This window comes from Crocodylus siamensis, chromosome 4 (genome assembly GCF_052110815.1).
Source record: "Crocodylus siamensis isolate JL-2025a chromosome 4, ASM5211081v1, whole genome shotgun sequence".
Lineage (NCBI taxonomy): Eukaryota > Metazoa > Chordata > Crocodylia > Crocodylidae > Crocodylus > Crocodylus siamensis.
In genome coordinates, this window is record NC_143398.1 from 103,867,985 (window position 1) to 103,883,620 (window position 15,636).

Below are 15,636 nucleotides of genomic sequence, written 5' to 3' on the forward strand. Positions count from 1 at the left end.
GTGCGGGGGTGGGGGGAGGGTGTTCTAGTAATGCTGGTTTGATACATATGACAGTTACTGCCATCACTGGTCCCAACCAACTCTAAAAGAATCATAGGTCTAAAAGAAACATATGAGCAACCTCTTCTAAATGCCTGACTGTATAGTTTATGGTTGAACTTTGTGCCACAGCTACTAGTCCCCAGGGAAAGCCAGTGCTACATGAACTTTGGCATGGGGCAAGTTTCCGTAGGGGTAGTAGGGGAGGCTGGGGCCAGCACTGGGCTGGCCCCAGCAGCCTTACCTGGGATCCTGGGGGCCTCAGTGGTGATCCTACCAGGAGGAGCCTGGCTGGGACCTGCAGCACGGCTCTAGACAGCCCAGTTCCACTTTTCAGCAGCGCACGCTGCCCATGCATGTGCTGCTCTGCTTCTTTTTCCCATGAGTTTTTTTGATCCCTGGGTATCCAGGAGTCAAAGGATATCCAGGGGTTAAAAAAAAAAAACTTCAGAAAAAAAAAACCGAGCAGTGCACACATGGGCAGCACACCCTTGCAGCAAGAAGAACACCTGATTGTGCGGTATGTGGCACTGCAGTCATTTTTGTTGTGCTTGGACATGCCCAGAAAGTTTATTGTTACCTGATGGGACCAGCCAAAGGTACAGGTGTATTGGAGCAAGATTAGAAATCAAATCAAGTCAATAACTAAAGCAAATTTTCTTTCAAGTGGTATGGGAATTTCACAGTACAGAGATCATGCAGAATCACACTGACATGAGAAGTCCATTAATTAGGTCATTTAGGATAATTGCTTTTTTGCATCTGGATTGATGGATAGAAAATATCGTGGAAACTATCAACCTTGAAGCAAGCCTCACTCCACCATATGCAGGAATTTGTTTCTTTTTATAAACATTTATATATCTGCAATGTAAATATTGTATTAACATACCAGTTGTATAGATGGAGAAACTGAGGCAGAGATAGCAACTGGGTGCATCAACATGTGCAATTAATATGACACAAACTCTGGAGCCATTTGAGCCGAAGGGAACTGCTCCTGGAAGCACTGTCTACACGTGCACCCAGGACGGCAGCAATTTGAACCAGGGTGGAACAAGCGGCTGACTTGGCTGAGCTGACTGGGTGCAATTTACACCTGCAGATAGCATCCACAAGTCCATTTCAGTGCAGTGAATTACTCTATTGTAAAATAGTCCTATCCCCAAGAGTACTATTTTACGGCAGAGTTAATTAATTCACTGCAATCTAATAGTGTTGCATATTTAGACAATGATACTTTACTGCAGAGTAATTAGTCTGCTCCACAGTAAAGTGCCCGTGTAGATGCACCCACTGACTTGCTGAAGGTTGCAGATGGAATCAGTGTCAGCACCAGGACATGAATAGAGGAGTTCTTCTGCTTGTAAGCCTATGCTCAGTTAACACTATTTATTCATGTAACCATATAGCATTAAAGATAATCATTTGCTTTTTATACTTTCAGGAAGTGCATTTGAAGAATACAAGTAGAGGGAACACAGGAAGCAGGAACTACAGAATGTAAGAAATCACCATCCACACGAGTGAAGAATGAATGTGCCATCTGCAGGATACTCTCCTGTAAATAAATTATTTGTTAAACATTGGAAGACTTAAACACTATTGTTCAACAAGCTTGATGAAATCTCAACCGATGGGCATTCTCCCAATGAACAATGCAAGTAAACATTCCAATACTGAGTCTTTAGGAGAGCAGAATGTTATAAACCAACCTAGTGCTATGAAGCTTCTGAGGTTGATAGATTACTGTTTGATTGTTAACCTGTTATAAATGATCCTGCACAAAAACTCTTAAAGTCCTGTGCCCCTCAAAAGCCTGCAAATTTATGGGCCTTTGATGGATCCAATTGCACTAAATTAACCTATGAACCCTGGCTGCTGGAGTCATTCATCAGCCTTGTCTAAGTGTTTTTTTTTATTTGCACTTCTATACAAGCAACAGGCTGTTTGCTTTACAGTGTCTGATAGCATTGTTTGTCTACCCCTTTCGTATTTGCACAGTTTGACATTCCCAGTAGCAGCAGCAGCAAAGTAACAAATGCAATTTTTGGACATCTATTGATTCCATCTGTGGCATTTTGACAGCATATGGGTTAGATGCATCAATTTTAATTATAGCTTTATTTTTTGTCTTGCCAAAATGCAAGTGGTTGCAACTTGTGAGATACATGATTTTAGAAGCAGTTAAGCATATGTATGCTCTCAAGCCCTCAGTGATTATTCCAGGTAACAACTGTTTTGCAACAGTATAGGCAACTTCTTTCCTCCTCCATATAATGCAGTATGTAAAATTTAGCATATCAATAATACACATATATCAAACGGTATGTAAAATTCTGTTTTATAGTACAATGGTGCTATTTTGTAGTTTGTTATATGAAAGGGTCTGGCCAAAACTGTAACAGGTAAAAGCAAACACAGAAAAACCAAGCCAAAGATAAAATGAAAAGGAAATAGTTTTAAAAACCACGTGTGCATTTTTAAAAACAAACTTAATAAATGGAAATTGTTTTCTTGCCTTCTAAAGGAAATAAAGATAGAAATAAAATTACAGTATTTTCCTGAGATTTGGATTCTAAGATTTATGGAAAAATGGTAGAGTATTCTAAACACAGTCTCATCGGGCTATTGAAGTCAATGGAGTAACTTCCATAGACTTGAAAGGGCAAGATTACACCCAAAAACTCTAGGAAATATTGGGCATTCTGCTCTAATGTATCAGAGGATTAATAATACTCATTTGTTTCAATGCTTCCCACACTCCTGTGTAACTAAACCAAGTCTTAATTAGGCTACTGGATCCCTCTGTAAATCAGAAAAGCTCATCTAATCAAGGAAAACAACAGGAGGATCTGCAGAGAGGAGTGGACAGTGTAGTCCTTTGGACGATTTCTTTACAGATTCTTGAATGCACCCAGACAACCTGGCAATAGGGCAATTAGATTATAGACTTTATCTTTAATCTCACTGTTTAAACAGCTTGCTATGCTGCATTTTTGTAAATTCATTCAGGGCTAAAAGAGCCTTGGAACAAGATGTATTGTGGAGCTAACATTTTCCCAGAAAGAAGACATAAATGGAATTAATGTGAGAGTAGCATACTTCAAGGACAGATCTACTGTCAACCCTGCATTTGACCAGTTACATTAAAGGGATGGAGCCATGGCTTTAGCATCCCCTAAGTGAGACCACCATGGCCTTTTTTTCTAGGAAAAAATCTGGGTTAAACAGTTTTTTGAAGAAAAGAGCAATGTATTCCTCCTGAGTAGCCCAGTAAAATGTGTTCTGAGTACCAGTAGCCATGTCTTGGTTATACATTCAATAGGTATGCATTACACTAAAAAAATACAAGAGGGTAAAGCTAAAATGGGCTGCCTGCAGTCACTGTGCAAGGTAGATATTTTAAGGAGGGCAACAAGCTAAATGAGTCAGATGTGGAAAGCTAAAATAAGTTATTACCTATTCTGTTAGTGAGGTATATGAGTATATACCGCTAAACAAACAAACTAGTATAGCCCGGATAACTTTTTCGTCCAAGAAATGACAGTCTGACATTCTGGAATTTGCTATAAGACTTCAGTTACATCATAGACTATCACTAAAGTATGAAAGAAAAGACAGAATTAAGTCTCACTATTAAATATTAAATGGTTTAAAAATTGCAGTCCCAATGAAGTCAATATGGCTCTTGCTATTTCTATTTACTTCAGTGATAGCAAGATTGGTGTTGAAACTCAACAGAAACTAGCATTAATCATTAACAGTTTTGAAAGGGAAGCAGAAAAATTCTTTGCTCAGCAGTAAAAATGTACATCTAGACTGACAATCACATTTGTGCAAAGGGCCTGCACAAAGCTTATTATTATGTTTTACATTATGCTCAGTCAAAGAACAGGACTCCATTATATGGCCCTGTGAATCCAAATAATAAAGACTGTCTCTAACCATGAAAGTTCAAGATCTAGGGGCCAGATTCTATTCCGCCTATCTGACACATACATGGTAGCTAAATGCCTAAGTACCTAAATGCAATTCTACTGCACCCTGCTTGATTCCCTGAAAAACGGTTAATGCAACGTGTGGGCAGGTCTTCCTCCTCACTACCTTGTTGTGACTTAGGCTGTGTGTAGATGAAACAAGAGGCATGTGCACACGCCACTAAAGCAGGCTAAATGCTTTTGCACTGCTTTAATAGTGTCTGTGTTTGCATGCCTTGGTGGCATATTGCACATTAATTCCAGCTGCTGTAGGAAATTTGGTGGTATAATGCGCCTTAAATGACTTGGGATGCATCAGACTAAAGCACCAGGCTGTGTGCAGCATAGGGGCTCTGCAGGAAGCCCTGCAGGCAGCCTGGCAGCAGCCTGGGAAAGCAGCTTTGCCCAAGAAAAGCAGCAAGCCTGATCTTTTTTTTCCACCCCTTGGAACCTGCCTACCTGAGCTGCATGGGAGCCCGGTGCTTTTCTCTGCAGCTGTGGTGCCCCCTGGGACCGCCCAAGGCAGGTGCCTGCAGGCAGGTGCCACTTAGTGGGGCTACCACTGCCATGGAGGGAAGCACCACCCCCCTCCTCCCCCCCATAGCTCAGAGACTGCTCCACCTGCTGGCAGCTCATCCTCCCCTCCCCACCAGAGAAGCAGGTAAGGCGTGTGCACAACATGGGGGTTTAACCAGCCCTCAATTGAAGCAGTGTTCTATTTACCCACCACTTCAGTTTAAGGCCCCTGTTTCATCTACAAATGCCCATAGGTAAAATGAGAGTGTATTACAAAAATAAATACAGTAATGAATTTCTGAGACTTGAAAACAGTGGAATAGAATTGCACTGAGGTGCCTAAGTCCACTTAGATGCCCAATAAATGTAATAAAACCTGGTCCTAAATACCCCTGTGAGGTAAGAGCAGGCCCTGCATGGGCCCTTACGTGCAGGGGTGAATTTCATCCATAAGCAGTAGCTGCATGAAGACTGCCCTTTCAGTTGACACATTTGAATGTACTAGGTCTCCACTACGCCATGCGTAGTGGTTCATTGGCCCACTGTTTCGATGAGCAAGTGCAAAATATATGAAGTTCAGAAAAGACTATGTAGCATATTTGCTTTACCTTTTACTGATTTGGCCAACAATGCCAAAGTGGTGCTATTGTTTTGTTTAAGAAAGTACTTGACTAAAATATAAAGAAAGCATAAATATTTTTTTAAGATATAAAAAATGGCAATTATATAGATATGCTTATTAAAATAGAAATATGTCTAGCCATAAACTTTCAACTTTTTGCCATACAGATGCACAGAAGAAATTTGCTAAATTATTGGAGTTGGGACAGAGGTCAAAGTCAGAGCGCCACAAAAATTCACAGGTTTTGAAACCCAATGCTCTTATCAAAGTCCATATTACAAGTAAAGGCAAGCATTTAAACCAGGAGACAGTGGGTATAATTCAAAATAAATTACAGATAATGGAAGATCCCACATCACACTCAAGATTTTTAAGGCAGGCTCTGCACTGAGTCGATGGCAAGACTATCTTAAAGTCAATGGCACCATATGATCCAGATTCTCATTCAGGGGATTAATCACTATTCCCAGGCCAGGTAAAGATATTACACTTTTACTGGTATAAGTGATCAGAAACTGGTCTATACTCATAACAGAAGTTGGGCACACAAAACTGTAACAGAACAGAAGTTCAGCACATAAAGACAGGTTTAAAAGGGCAGAATCCAGTCTAAGATTTGCCCCCCACTACATCCCCACCAAAGGGTGAATGTGTGCTCTGTTTGCTACAGATCTAAGTTACACTGCCTACAGAAAGCTGCATAATTTAGATCAATTCCACCTCAGGATTTTTGAATGCCTGTCCCTTTCCCCAGTTTCTTTTGAATATTTTTTCTGTCTCCCAACTAAAAAGCCCAAACAATTCATAAGGCTTTTTCATTTACAGAACCATCTAAAGTAGTGTCTCTGATCTTGTTAAGAAATGAACAAAGTATTTGCAATGTGAAACAGAGGCTATTTTCTCATTCTGATTGATTTCTGTGGGAAAAAGTTGAAAGAGATGGCTAACAGTCTGTGAATTTTTTTTAACTTTATATGGTCACTATGAACATCTTAATGTGTAAAAATGACATTTCTTTTTTTTTTTTTTTTTTTAATGAGAGTTAGTAAGTTAAACCCAAATAGAGATTCTTGAACCTATAGGATAGATAGAATGTTCTGATGAAGTTATAATCAATCTATTTAAAATGTTTTATTTGTACTCTGAAAAGGAATTGTAATTATTTATTAGGCATTCAACATACACAGCTGGTTCCTCTTTTAAGAATAGTGCTTAGTTCAAACAAGTCTTTCAAATGCCAAAGTCTCTCAAATACATTTTTTCATTGTTATATTTTTTAAATGGCAAATCTAGTTAAATTAATTTTGCATCACTGTTTTGTTTTTTAATAGAATAATTAGAGTTTTTATTTTTGGCATTTATTAACAAAAAGTTTAGACTCTGTCTTGGTGTGGTTACTCAAGAATTATCAAATTTACCCATTGAAATACCAGAAAGAAAAGAAAATTAATTAAAAGTTATATCTTGAAAGGGGAAAAAAATCATAAGTGCAAACTTTCATTCATTTTAATCCACTACACATTTTGCTTGTCACAGCATTGTAATATTCTACAGGACTATCATTGCCAAACACATTATCTGCTATAAATACATTTGTTTCTGTCTGATTTTACATGAAATTGGTTATGAAAATATTTGAAACTTGATTACATATAGTACAGTATAGAGATACCAGTCTAGCAGAGACCAAAACAAAAAGGACCTCCCGGACGCTTACTTTACATTAGGAAGTCTCATATCAGTTGCATAAAGGGTGTGTGTATAGATATTGTGCTTTTCTTTTTTTCCTATTTAATGATTTGACCTCTTGCATATGAACAATTTCTCTTTATGATTTAAACATTTTTCTTATGGATCCTTGTTAATAACCCACTGGATTATAATTTTGGAACAATATTTTAAAATACAGAAGTCTAAAGGAAGATCCTACATTCATATTTAAGGACCTAGTTAGGTGTCTGGATTTTCAAGACTGTTGCACAACAAGCCCCTCCCATTGAAAATAAGACAAAAATATTTAAGCATCTAAACATAAGTATAAGAACCCAATATTAAAAAAATTTACTTTTCATTCCATCTTTCTTCACCTAAATTTTCATTAAAAAAATAAAACTGTTTCCTTCTTGTAAGCATAATTAACATGTCTCCAAGACTTTATCCTTTGCATTCCTGCAAAACATTAGAAAAATGTAAGGAACTTACTTTCTTCTGGTCAAACTTCCTAACTCACAGCAATTTTACAACAGGCAAAATGTAAATTGATGAATCCCTACTTTTAAATGACTGATTTTTAGCCTAGGTCAATTCTTTAAGTTTGTTCTGTTTTGCCAACTTGGCTTATCCAATTCATCAAGACCATTCATATGACACTTCTGCTGCTAGCAGTTATGCTTAACACTCTTGTAAACATCTTCATCTATGTACAACCTCTACACAGTTATAGAATTGAAAGTTCCTGCTAAAACAAATAGTACAAATCCAGTTAAGAAATAGTCACATTCTTTCTCATTTTAATTTTATTAAGAAGTTTATGACTATGACAGTACATAGTTATATTGTAGTCTAATTTATTGATACCAGCCCATTTCCTCCATGTCAGAACAAAAGAATACTTGTGGAACTGAAATAATTTCCTTCCCTTTTGGAAAAATTCAATAATTGTTGATGTCCTTTTATTTTAAACAGTAAACTGATAAATCACAGTGAGGAACGATTAACTGAACCAAGCTAAATTATTATAATAATTACCATCATTATTATAATTATCATCATTACACATTTTAAAACAGAATTACATATTCCATTGTCTTTAAATTTACTGACAGCACTTTGCTATTATAGGATAAAATTAATCCATCAGCAAAGCTCAGCATAAAAACCTACACACCACTTAAGCTCTCTTTCAAAGGTTTGAGACATAGGCCTTCTGGTTGCTCAGTGCACAGAGTTAATTTTATTCTTAATATTTGTAACTTTATTGCAGTTAATCCTCCAGATTAACATTGATAAAAGTACTCTACAAGAATGATGTTGTAATTGTTATTATATTCATTTGAAGAGGGGCCTGCATGAAATAGATATATGCAAGCTACCTTGTACAACGCAGTAAATAAAAAGTATATCTTTTGATTTATTATTGTTCCTAAGGAATTTGTACAATTAGATGTATAAAAATGCACCAAAACATGCAAGAATGATTGTGATATGTTTATAATAAATCAAAGTGGTTACCTGATTAAACTTGGTGTAATCAAACTAGAGTTATAATATGGTCCGCTTCATTCTATTATGTACAGTTTCCAAGAAAAGATTCACAAGATTCATTAGTAGTAAAATATACTGTGTTGCTTTTTATCAGAATGTGGTGTTTCTGTTTTATATTTTCTTAATCCCAGTAGCCTTTGGGGTTGCATATTAAACCCACTTATCATAAAGCTTAGAAAATTTAAGAATTAAAAAGTTACAATACAAAAACAAGCATCACTAACCATCTTGCTACTACTCTTCAAATCTTGTGTACTCTTTGAAACTGACAGGCCACCAAAATGTGATGACACTAACACCACTTTTTTCTAAAGTGGTCATTTTCACAGAGAAATAGTAACTATCCTGCCTTTGATCTCAGTTGATATCCTGAGTAAAACCTGGGTTTACATGATGCAGGCATGAATGTGGCCATTTGAATTTCTGATTATCACTACTGATAAAATGCGAATTTAGCAATCCAAATAATTGTTACCAAACAGTGGCAAGTGTGATATGTTCACTTTTGACCAGGTAAACTCGCTTCCAAACTTTTAACTGGATTCATTCTTTTTTATTCTTCTGTGCTTATTTCATTATGCGATGTCACTACTTGATGACAAGTAATACTTCATACTGTGTATGTAACATCATTGTGTTGCAGAACCCCCTCAAATACCTCAACAATGTCTTTGTTGTGCTACTCTCCCCATTTAGCACCTATATGCTTTTCTAATTATGAACAATGAGTCAAAAGGAAGGAGCTCTTAATATGTGCAAATGTAAAAGCTGATAAAGGATTCTTGCTAGTTTGCAGTTCATGTAATAGCATTTTAGCCATTTTCTTCCCCTCGGTGAGCAGTCTACATTAGTAAACATTGTTCCATAAATAATAGTGTATCCATACTTCTAAAGTCTTTTATATACATTTATGGAGTAGGTCCAAAGGTTGGAAGATCTAACTGACTGATTTTCACTTTTATCTACTACTATGTTTTCAGTAAAGGGCTTTGTCACTTGGTATACATAAAAGCTAATGCACCCTTTGTTTTGTAGAATGTACTGAAATGTTTGCAACCCTCTTGGTATCAGGTCCAAAATGTGAAGCATTACTGTAAGAGGGTATCTTTCTAATGTATTTGTATGTATAGTTTACACCTCTGTGAGGTCTAATAAAGGATAATGGTTAATAACAACTGTGTGTTAAATATTCTTCCTATGTGCAGGCATGCAAACACATACATATTGCATAAAACGAAAATTGTTTTAAACTCTTACCAGTGCACACAGATCTGAGTTTGGATGAATACATCAAAACAAGAAGATACCTAAAAGGGAACATTGTGAGGGTTAGGTTTCTAGTGTTGTGACATGGTTTGATTAAGGAAGATTATCCTGGCGATTTATGTTAGGGTTTTTGTTTTTTTTCCCCCTATCTAACACATTGTGCCCCTATACACGAGCAGCAGGGCTGCTTCGACACATGCTGTAATTATAGCACATTGGAGCAGACTCAATTAGTCGAGTCTCCTGGAGCATGGTAATTACTGTGCTTCAGCAGACTCCAGTGTTTGATAAGCTTTAGTTAAAAGCACCCCACCACCATTTTTAAACATGGGGACGCTGATGCATGAGATACTCTGGGCACTTTAATTAGCATGGCTCTCTGAACTGCTGTAATTAAAGCATCCTCCCCCTTCTCCCAGAGCACACACATAGATACCCACTTGTATTGAAGCCATCCTGAGTTATAAAGTTCACTACCTGCATTATCTCAAAAGTAATGCCCTTCTTTCACATATCTTTATCCAGATTTCCATGGAACAGACACTTTTAAACAGTCACTACCACAACAACATATTATTTAGCAAATATATGGAAACTGCTGCTAAAAGGTATTAAATTAAACACATAAGTGGCCTTTAATTTGAATCATGTCATATCATCACAGGGTCCATGTGATGCAGCCAAAGAACTAGAGAAGAGAGACTTCCAAACTCAATTCATATTTGATTTGAACGATACTTTGAACTCAGATTATCACAAGTGTAAGGGGTTTTTTTGCATTTAACACGTTGCAATATTTAACAAAATTTATATAACCCCATAACATGACTAGCAATCCTATCTCAGCTTGTCACCCTAGCTTCACAATGTATTGTGAGAACAGTCCACAAATGTACCTGGGAGTTGCTTCACAAATCAAATATTCCTTGAAGAGGCAAGAGTTCAACAGTACTTATGTGAACTTGGTAAGAAAGGATACAGTGAGAAAGGAGGTGGGTATGAGAAGAAAGTCCTGTAAAGCCTTGCAAGAATATCTTATATTTATAAAATAGAGGTGATTTCTGATTTGAGGTAATTTTCTAGCAACCTTCTCTTTCCTCTCTGCAAAAAGGATTTATTCTCTATGAAACCTATTACAGTGTCTAAGAAAGCAGCAGGAAGTACAGTAAAATTCATACCCTGCAAAAGGTTTGTACCAGGCCTGCCTTATTTTGTGACTGGTGTACAAAGGTTATGCCCTCCATACCGTAGTGATTTTTTTCCCAGATGATTACAACTTTGGGTAGGAGTATTTAAAGCAAACTAGAGACAAACAAGTCTTAGATTTGACGTTCTATGCTGCTTCCCCAATAAAACCATTTGCTTTCTTTTATGAACAGTGGCCTTATATTTTGTCAAATAATTGTGGTATTCAGTGCTCAACTTAAGATAATAAAGGATCCAGAGAGTTTCAGGCAGTGCTGAGTTCTAACCTCTAAAAATTAGATCCACTTCGGGCTTCCTAAACTGGGCATCCAAAGAAGTACCCCAAATCAGTACAATAATTTCATAAAGTGTTCACCGAGATATTTTGAAAATATATTTTAGGGAGCAGAATTCATCTTGATAGTCCATTCCTTTCGCCTTGATAGTTATTTTACCACCTGTCTAGTTAATCTATTCCTGTGTTTAACTATCATGGGGAGCTCATAAGTATGGGTTAGACAAACATGTATCTGGGATGGTGTAGGCAGTGATGAACCTTCAGTGAGTAGGGGGTTGGACCAAATGTCTTCCTAAGGTCTCTTCCAGCCCTATCTTTTTAGGATTCTATAGGTTCTCTACTCTTATTTTCCAGCACCTAGAGGTCTTCTTTATCCTTGGTCCCTTATGTATTTATCTGAAAAATCCATTGCATTAATTGACTTCAGGGGAGCTGCAACTTCCTCCACTGGTTCTAAACTTGTCTCTTACTTTAATTTGGAATACCTTCTGCAGTTTATTACTTATTCCTTTTTGTTTTCCATAAGGATTTCAAAATGCACTCATTGCCATAATACCTGAGCATATTCCACATAAAATGGCAAAGCTCCACCGGGACTTTAATCTTGAATTTCCTTCCAACCTTACAATTCTATGACTTTATGTGGACTCTTGGTACATCTAGATGGCATAATGCAGTGCCAGATTGAGATACCCCACTGCTACATTTCCATGTTTTATGCACACTAACTCTCAAGCCGTAAGTAGTCTATCCATGGTAGCACACCACTGTGCACATGCTAATGTATGTAGCTCCCAACTTAAAAGCTAGTGTGCACAAAGTAGACAAGGCACACCTTCGCATGCCACTGCTTTGGTGCCCAATGCCTTTGCAAGTATAGTCAGACCCTCTAAAGAACAGCAAAAGCCAGAGAAAGAGAGTGGAGGAGAGGAGGGGTTGAACACAGAAATGGTGGAGGAAGAAACTCCACAGAAGACTGAAACAAAGAAGGGAGGCAAAAATTGTGTAATTGAGGCAGCACAGGAGGAGTTAGGAGAGAAAATGGAAGGGAAGGCAGGAACGGGAAAACAGCTGAGACAGAGAAATGGGAGTGGGGAAGAAAGACACCCTACAGACAAGAGAAGTGGAAATGAAGCAAAAGGAAGAAAATGCAGGGGCTGAAGACCAGGAAGAAGAAACCTGATAAATGAGAGAAGTGAGTCAGAGAAGAAAAAAAAAAAAAATCCGAGAGCAGTTTCCTATTACTAACACCTCTGGGCTCCAACCCAGAGTGGAAACCAGAAGGCGGGAAGTGGCAGAGAGGCAGAAATATGCAAGCCTTCCTAAATGCAGAAGTGATCTGACAGCTTGCAAAAGCTACAGGAATTCAAGTGAAGGAAGAGGAGGAATCAGGCACCCCGAGCAGTGGCACAGATGAACCCTTAAAGGGAGAGGCACACAGCTCAAAGCAAGCACAGATGAACCTTAAGAAATGACAGGTACACTCATTTTAAAATAAACATAAATGGCATTGACAGTAGTTTCAATTAATGTCAAGAGTATCTTAACAAGAAAAAGATGGTGTGACAGGCAGCCACTCTGAGGCCAACCTCTGCATCAGCCTACCCACCTGTCTTGGGCAGTGCACCTGCCTATCTCACTTGCCACACCTAGTTAGTAAATTATTAAGTTATTCGTTAAGCAGGAGGCTGCCCTTCATGTACCCAGCTATACTGGATGGTGCATACATGCTCCAACCTTCCCTACACATGTCAGACTGTCACCGTGTAAGAGCGTATACCCTGACATCCTGCTGATATTCATTGGCCCCTATGGCAGCTCTGCCCCTGTGGCTCAGCTGGAGGGGATTCGACACCCCTTCTTTTCCGGCCTGCCATGACTTTGATGATATAAAAGATATGAAAAAGGGAGGTGGTGACCACCTGTCTCCTGCCCAACTCAATCAAAGGGGCTGCCCTGCACCCCAGGGGGGCCCAACTCGGGGAGTGTAGAAAGGACCAGCTTGGAGCCAACATTATGACTCCTTCTTCTCCTTTATTTTATTTTTATTTTTTTTTTGCCTTTAAAATAAATAAATAAATAAATAAAGAGTCCTTGACCTTTGGCCTCCTCAGCCTCAGGGGTCTTCCAGGTCTGGTGCTCTCTTGCCTGGGGTTGTTATCCCAGACTCTTCTATGATCTGTTCTCCCCACCCGGGTCTCTTCCCCGGGACCTTCGAACTTAATTACCGGCAAGTGCAGCTCCTGTGGCAGGAGATTCCCTTGGATGTCATCAGGTAGGGTGGATGCAGTTTTCGCGGCTCAGGATCTTGCCTGTCCTGCTTTGAATATGAAGGCTTCTGGGAGTGAGCCCCTGCTCCCCTTTCCTTGGGCAGGTGCCTGTCCTCAGTCCAGACTCTGACGGGCCAGGGAATGTAAACCGGAGGCAAATGGAAAAAAAACAACGAAGAAAAGAAAGAATGCCAATGCGGGTGGTTTCAGGTGGATCTGTCACCTCCACCACTCCTAGGGGCGATCCTGGATTCCCCTCTGGTGCCCTGTCTCTTCCACCCTCCACTTCACTCCTGCAGTGAGGGTGTCACAACCTCTTTGGCCTTAGCCCAGTGGCTTACCCACACTTCTTCTTCACCTACTCACCCCTGCTCCTTCGACCTCTCTCTGGGTCTGTCCCTGGCCTCCAGATATAGTCCGTGTTGCCGATTGGCCCCAATTCACTTCACCTGATGTGGAGGTAAAGCTGAGCCAGTGCAGACCGGGAATTACAGCCATAGAGTAGATGTCACTGCGTGAGGTGGTTCATGTCCTTGGCCAGGGATACACCCCTAGTCAGTGCCCTCCAGGCTCTTACAACATGTCCTATGCCTTGCAGATGTTACTACCATCATCAACTCTATATGCCCCTGGTGTTGAACCCTCTGGCTCTTGTCTCTCTGCAACACTCAGGCTTGCTGCACCCCCTCTGGCTGTGCTGGGCCCCCCAAAATCATATGCCCTCTCTCTTCAGGCACTAATGATACCTCCAAACCTCCCATTTTAGCCTCATCCCAACCCTCCAGGGTAAACATGAACACAAACACAAGCCCCTGGCTATAACTTAAATACTAGCAATAACAACAATGCTATGCCTCTTTAAGAGGACAGACTTCCACTCAGAATAACATGCCCCTATCTAGGTACCTGGGAGACTCCCTGCAGTGCTATAGCACCTACATAGCAGAGAAGGAAGTACAGGAAGAGCTAGGCAGGCAGGAGGAGGCCTCAAGTATCTGCAGCAGGCAGTAGCTGCTTCCCTGTCAGTTGTCAGAGAGCATGCATGTCTGCTAGCTATGGCCTGGGCTTATATATCCCAGAACCCTGTCTCCTGCCAGTCAGGTGATGTCAGCAGGTGTTGCCAATTACTCCCTTAAGCTATTAACCTGGCAACCTGCACCTAGGGAGCTCTGTTTGGCCTGCAAAGCTCCCTGGCCAAGCTTCTTCAGTGTTAAGGAGCAAGCACATCTTAGTGTCCTGCTACAGATGGGAACAGACTGAACCAGTGTTGAACAAAGGACAGACATAATCTGTTTATAAGAATGTGGAATACCAGGAGAGATGGATTATAAATTTTTTGAGAAAAGGTGGAGATGAAAACCATCTTGGTGGTCAAGGACAAATGAGAACAAAGTGGCATGGGTAGCAATATTATTCAAGAACCCAGAGCTCAGAGCAAAGCCTGGACAACCAGAGCCACACTACAGCTGCCAGCCAGGCTCTGCATGCCTGGATCACTGCTGTTGCAGCCCCAGTAGACCCTCAGAGCCCAAAGTAAGGCTGCTGGGGTAAGCCCAGGTGCGGGCCCCAGCCTCCCCTACCCCATCTGAGGCAATTTGCAATTAATTCAGGGGCATGCCTGGGGACAACTAGCAGCAGCACAAATATGTGCTGCTGAATTTAACAGGGTGGAAACAGAGGTTCCTGCTCATGGGGATGCATCCAAGAGTTACATTTCTCATGTCCAACATGAAATGCCCATAACTCTGTTATATCAACAAATTTCAGTGGATGGTTTGAAGGTACGTCTCTGTCACGATGGCAATTTCAGGCCAAAATTTCTCATTCATGTGTTTCTGGGTGGAGAAAAAAAAAAAATTAAAATAAGCTCCTTCCTATTTTAGTTATCCTCTCACTAAAAAATGGTTGTGACTTCTTCAACTTCAAAACGCATCCCCACACACCTTTTGTACAGAGACCAAGCGCAAGTTGGTTTTGAGCTCAAGTTCCAGAACTTCAAGTTCCAAAAAACTGATTGACTAGCTACAGGAATGAATAATAAAAAACAATTTTAAAAAGTTGTCTTACTGGAAGCAACAACCCTGCTGATTTTGCAATGTATCAAAATCAGGCAAACTCAGAGCACAATTTATTAAGGACCCACTTCAAACAGTCAGCAAAACTTAAGATATTTTATGGGCTTAATGAAAAGGAGTC

General features: G+C 39.7%; 1 protein-coding gene across 1 annotated transcript in view; it reads left to right on the plus strand.

Annotated features, from left to right (window-relative positions):
- IGF1 (insulin like growth factor 1) overlaps positions 1–9,596 on the plus strand; it is a 91,005-nt gene extending 81,409 nt beyond the window's left edge. The window contains exon 4 of the mRNA XM_090043231.1: positions 1,487–9,596. Coding sequence (XP_089899357.1) covers positions 1,487–1,546 — 60 coding nt within the window. The 3' untranslated portion in view covers positions 1,547–9,596. The remainder of the gene's footprint in view (positions 1–1,486) is intronic.
- Positions 9,597–15,636: the final 6,040 nt, after the last annotated feature.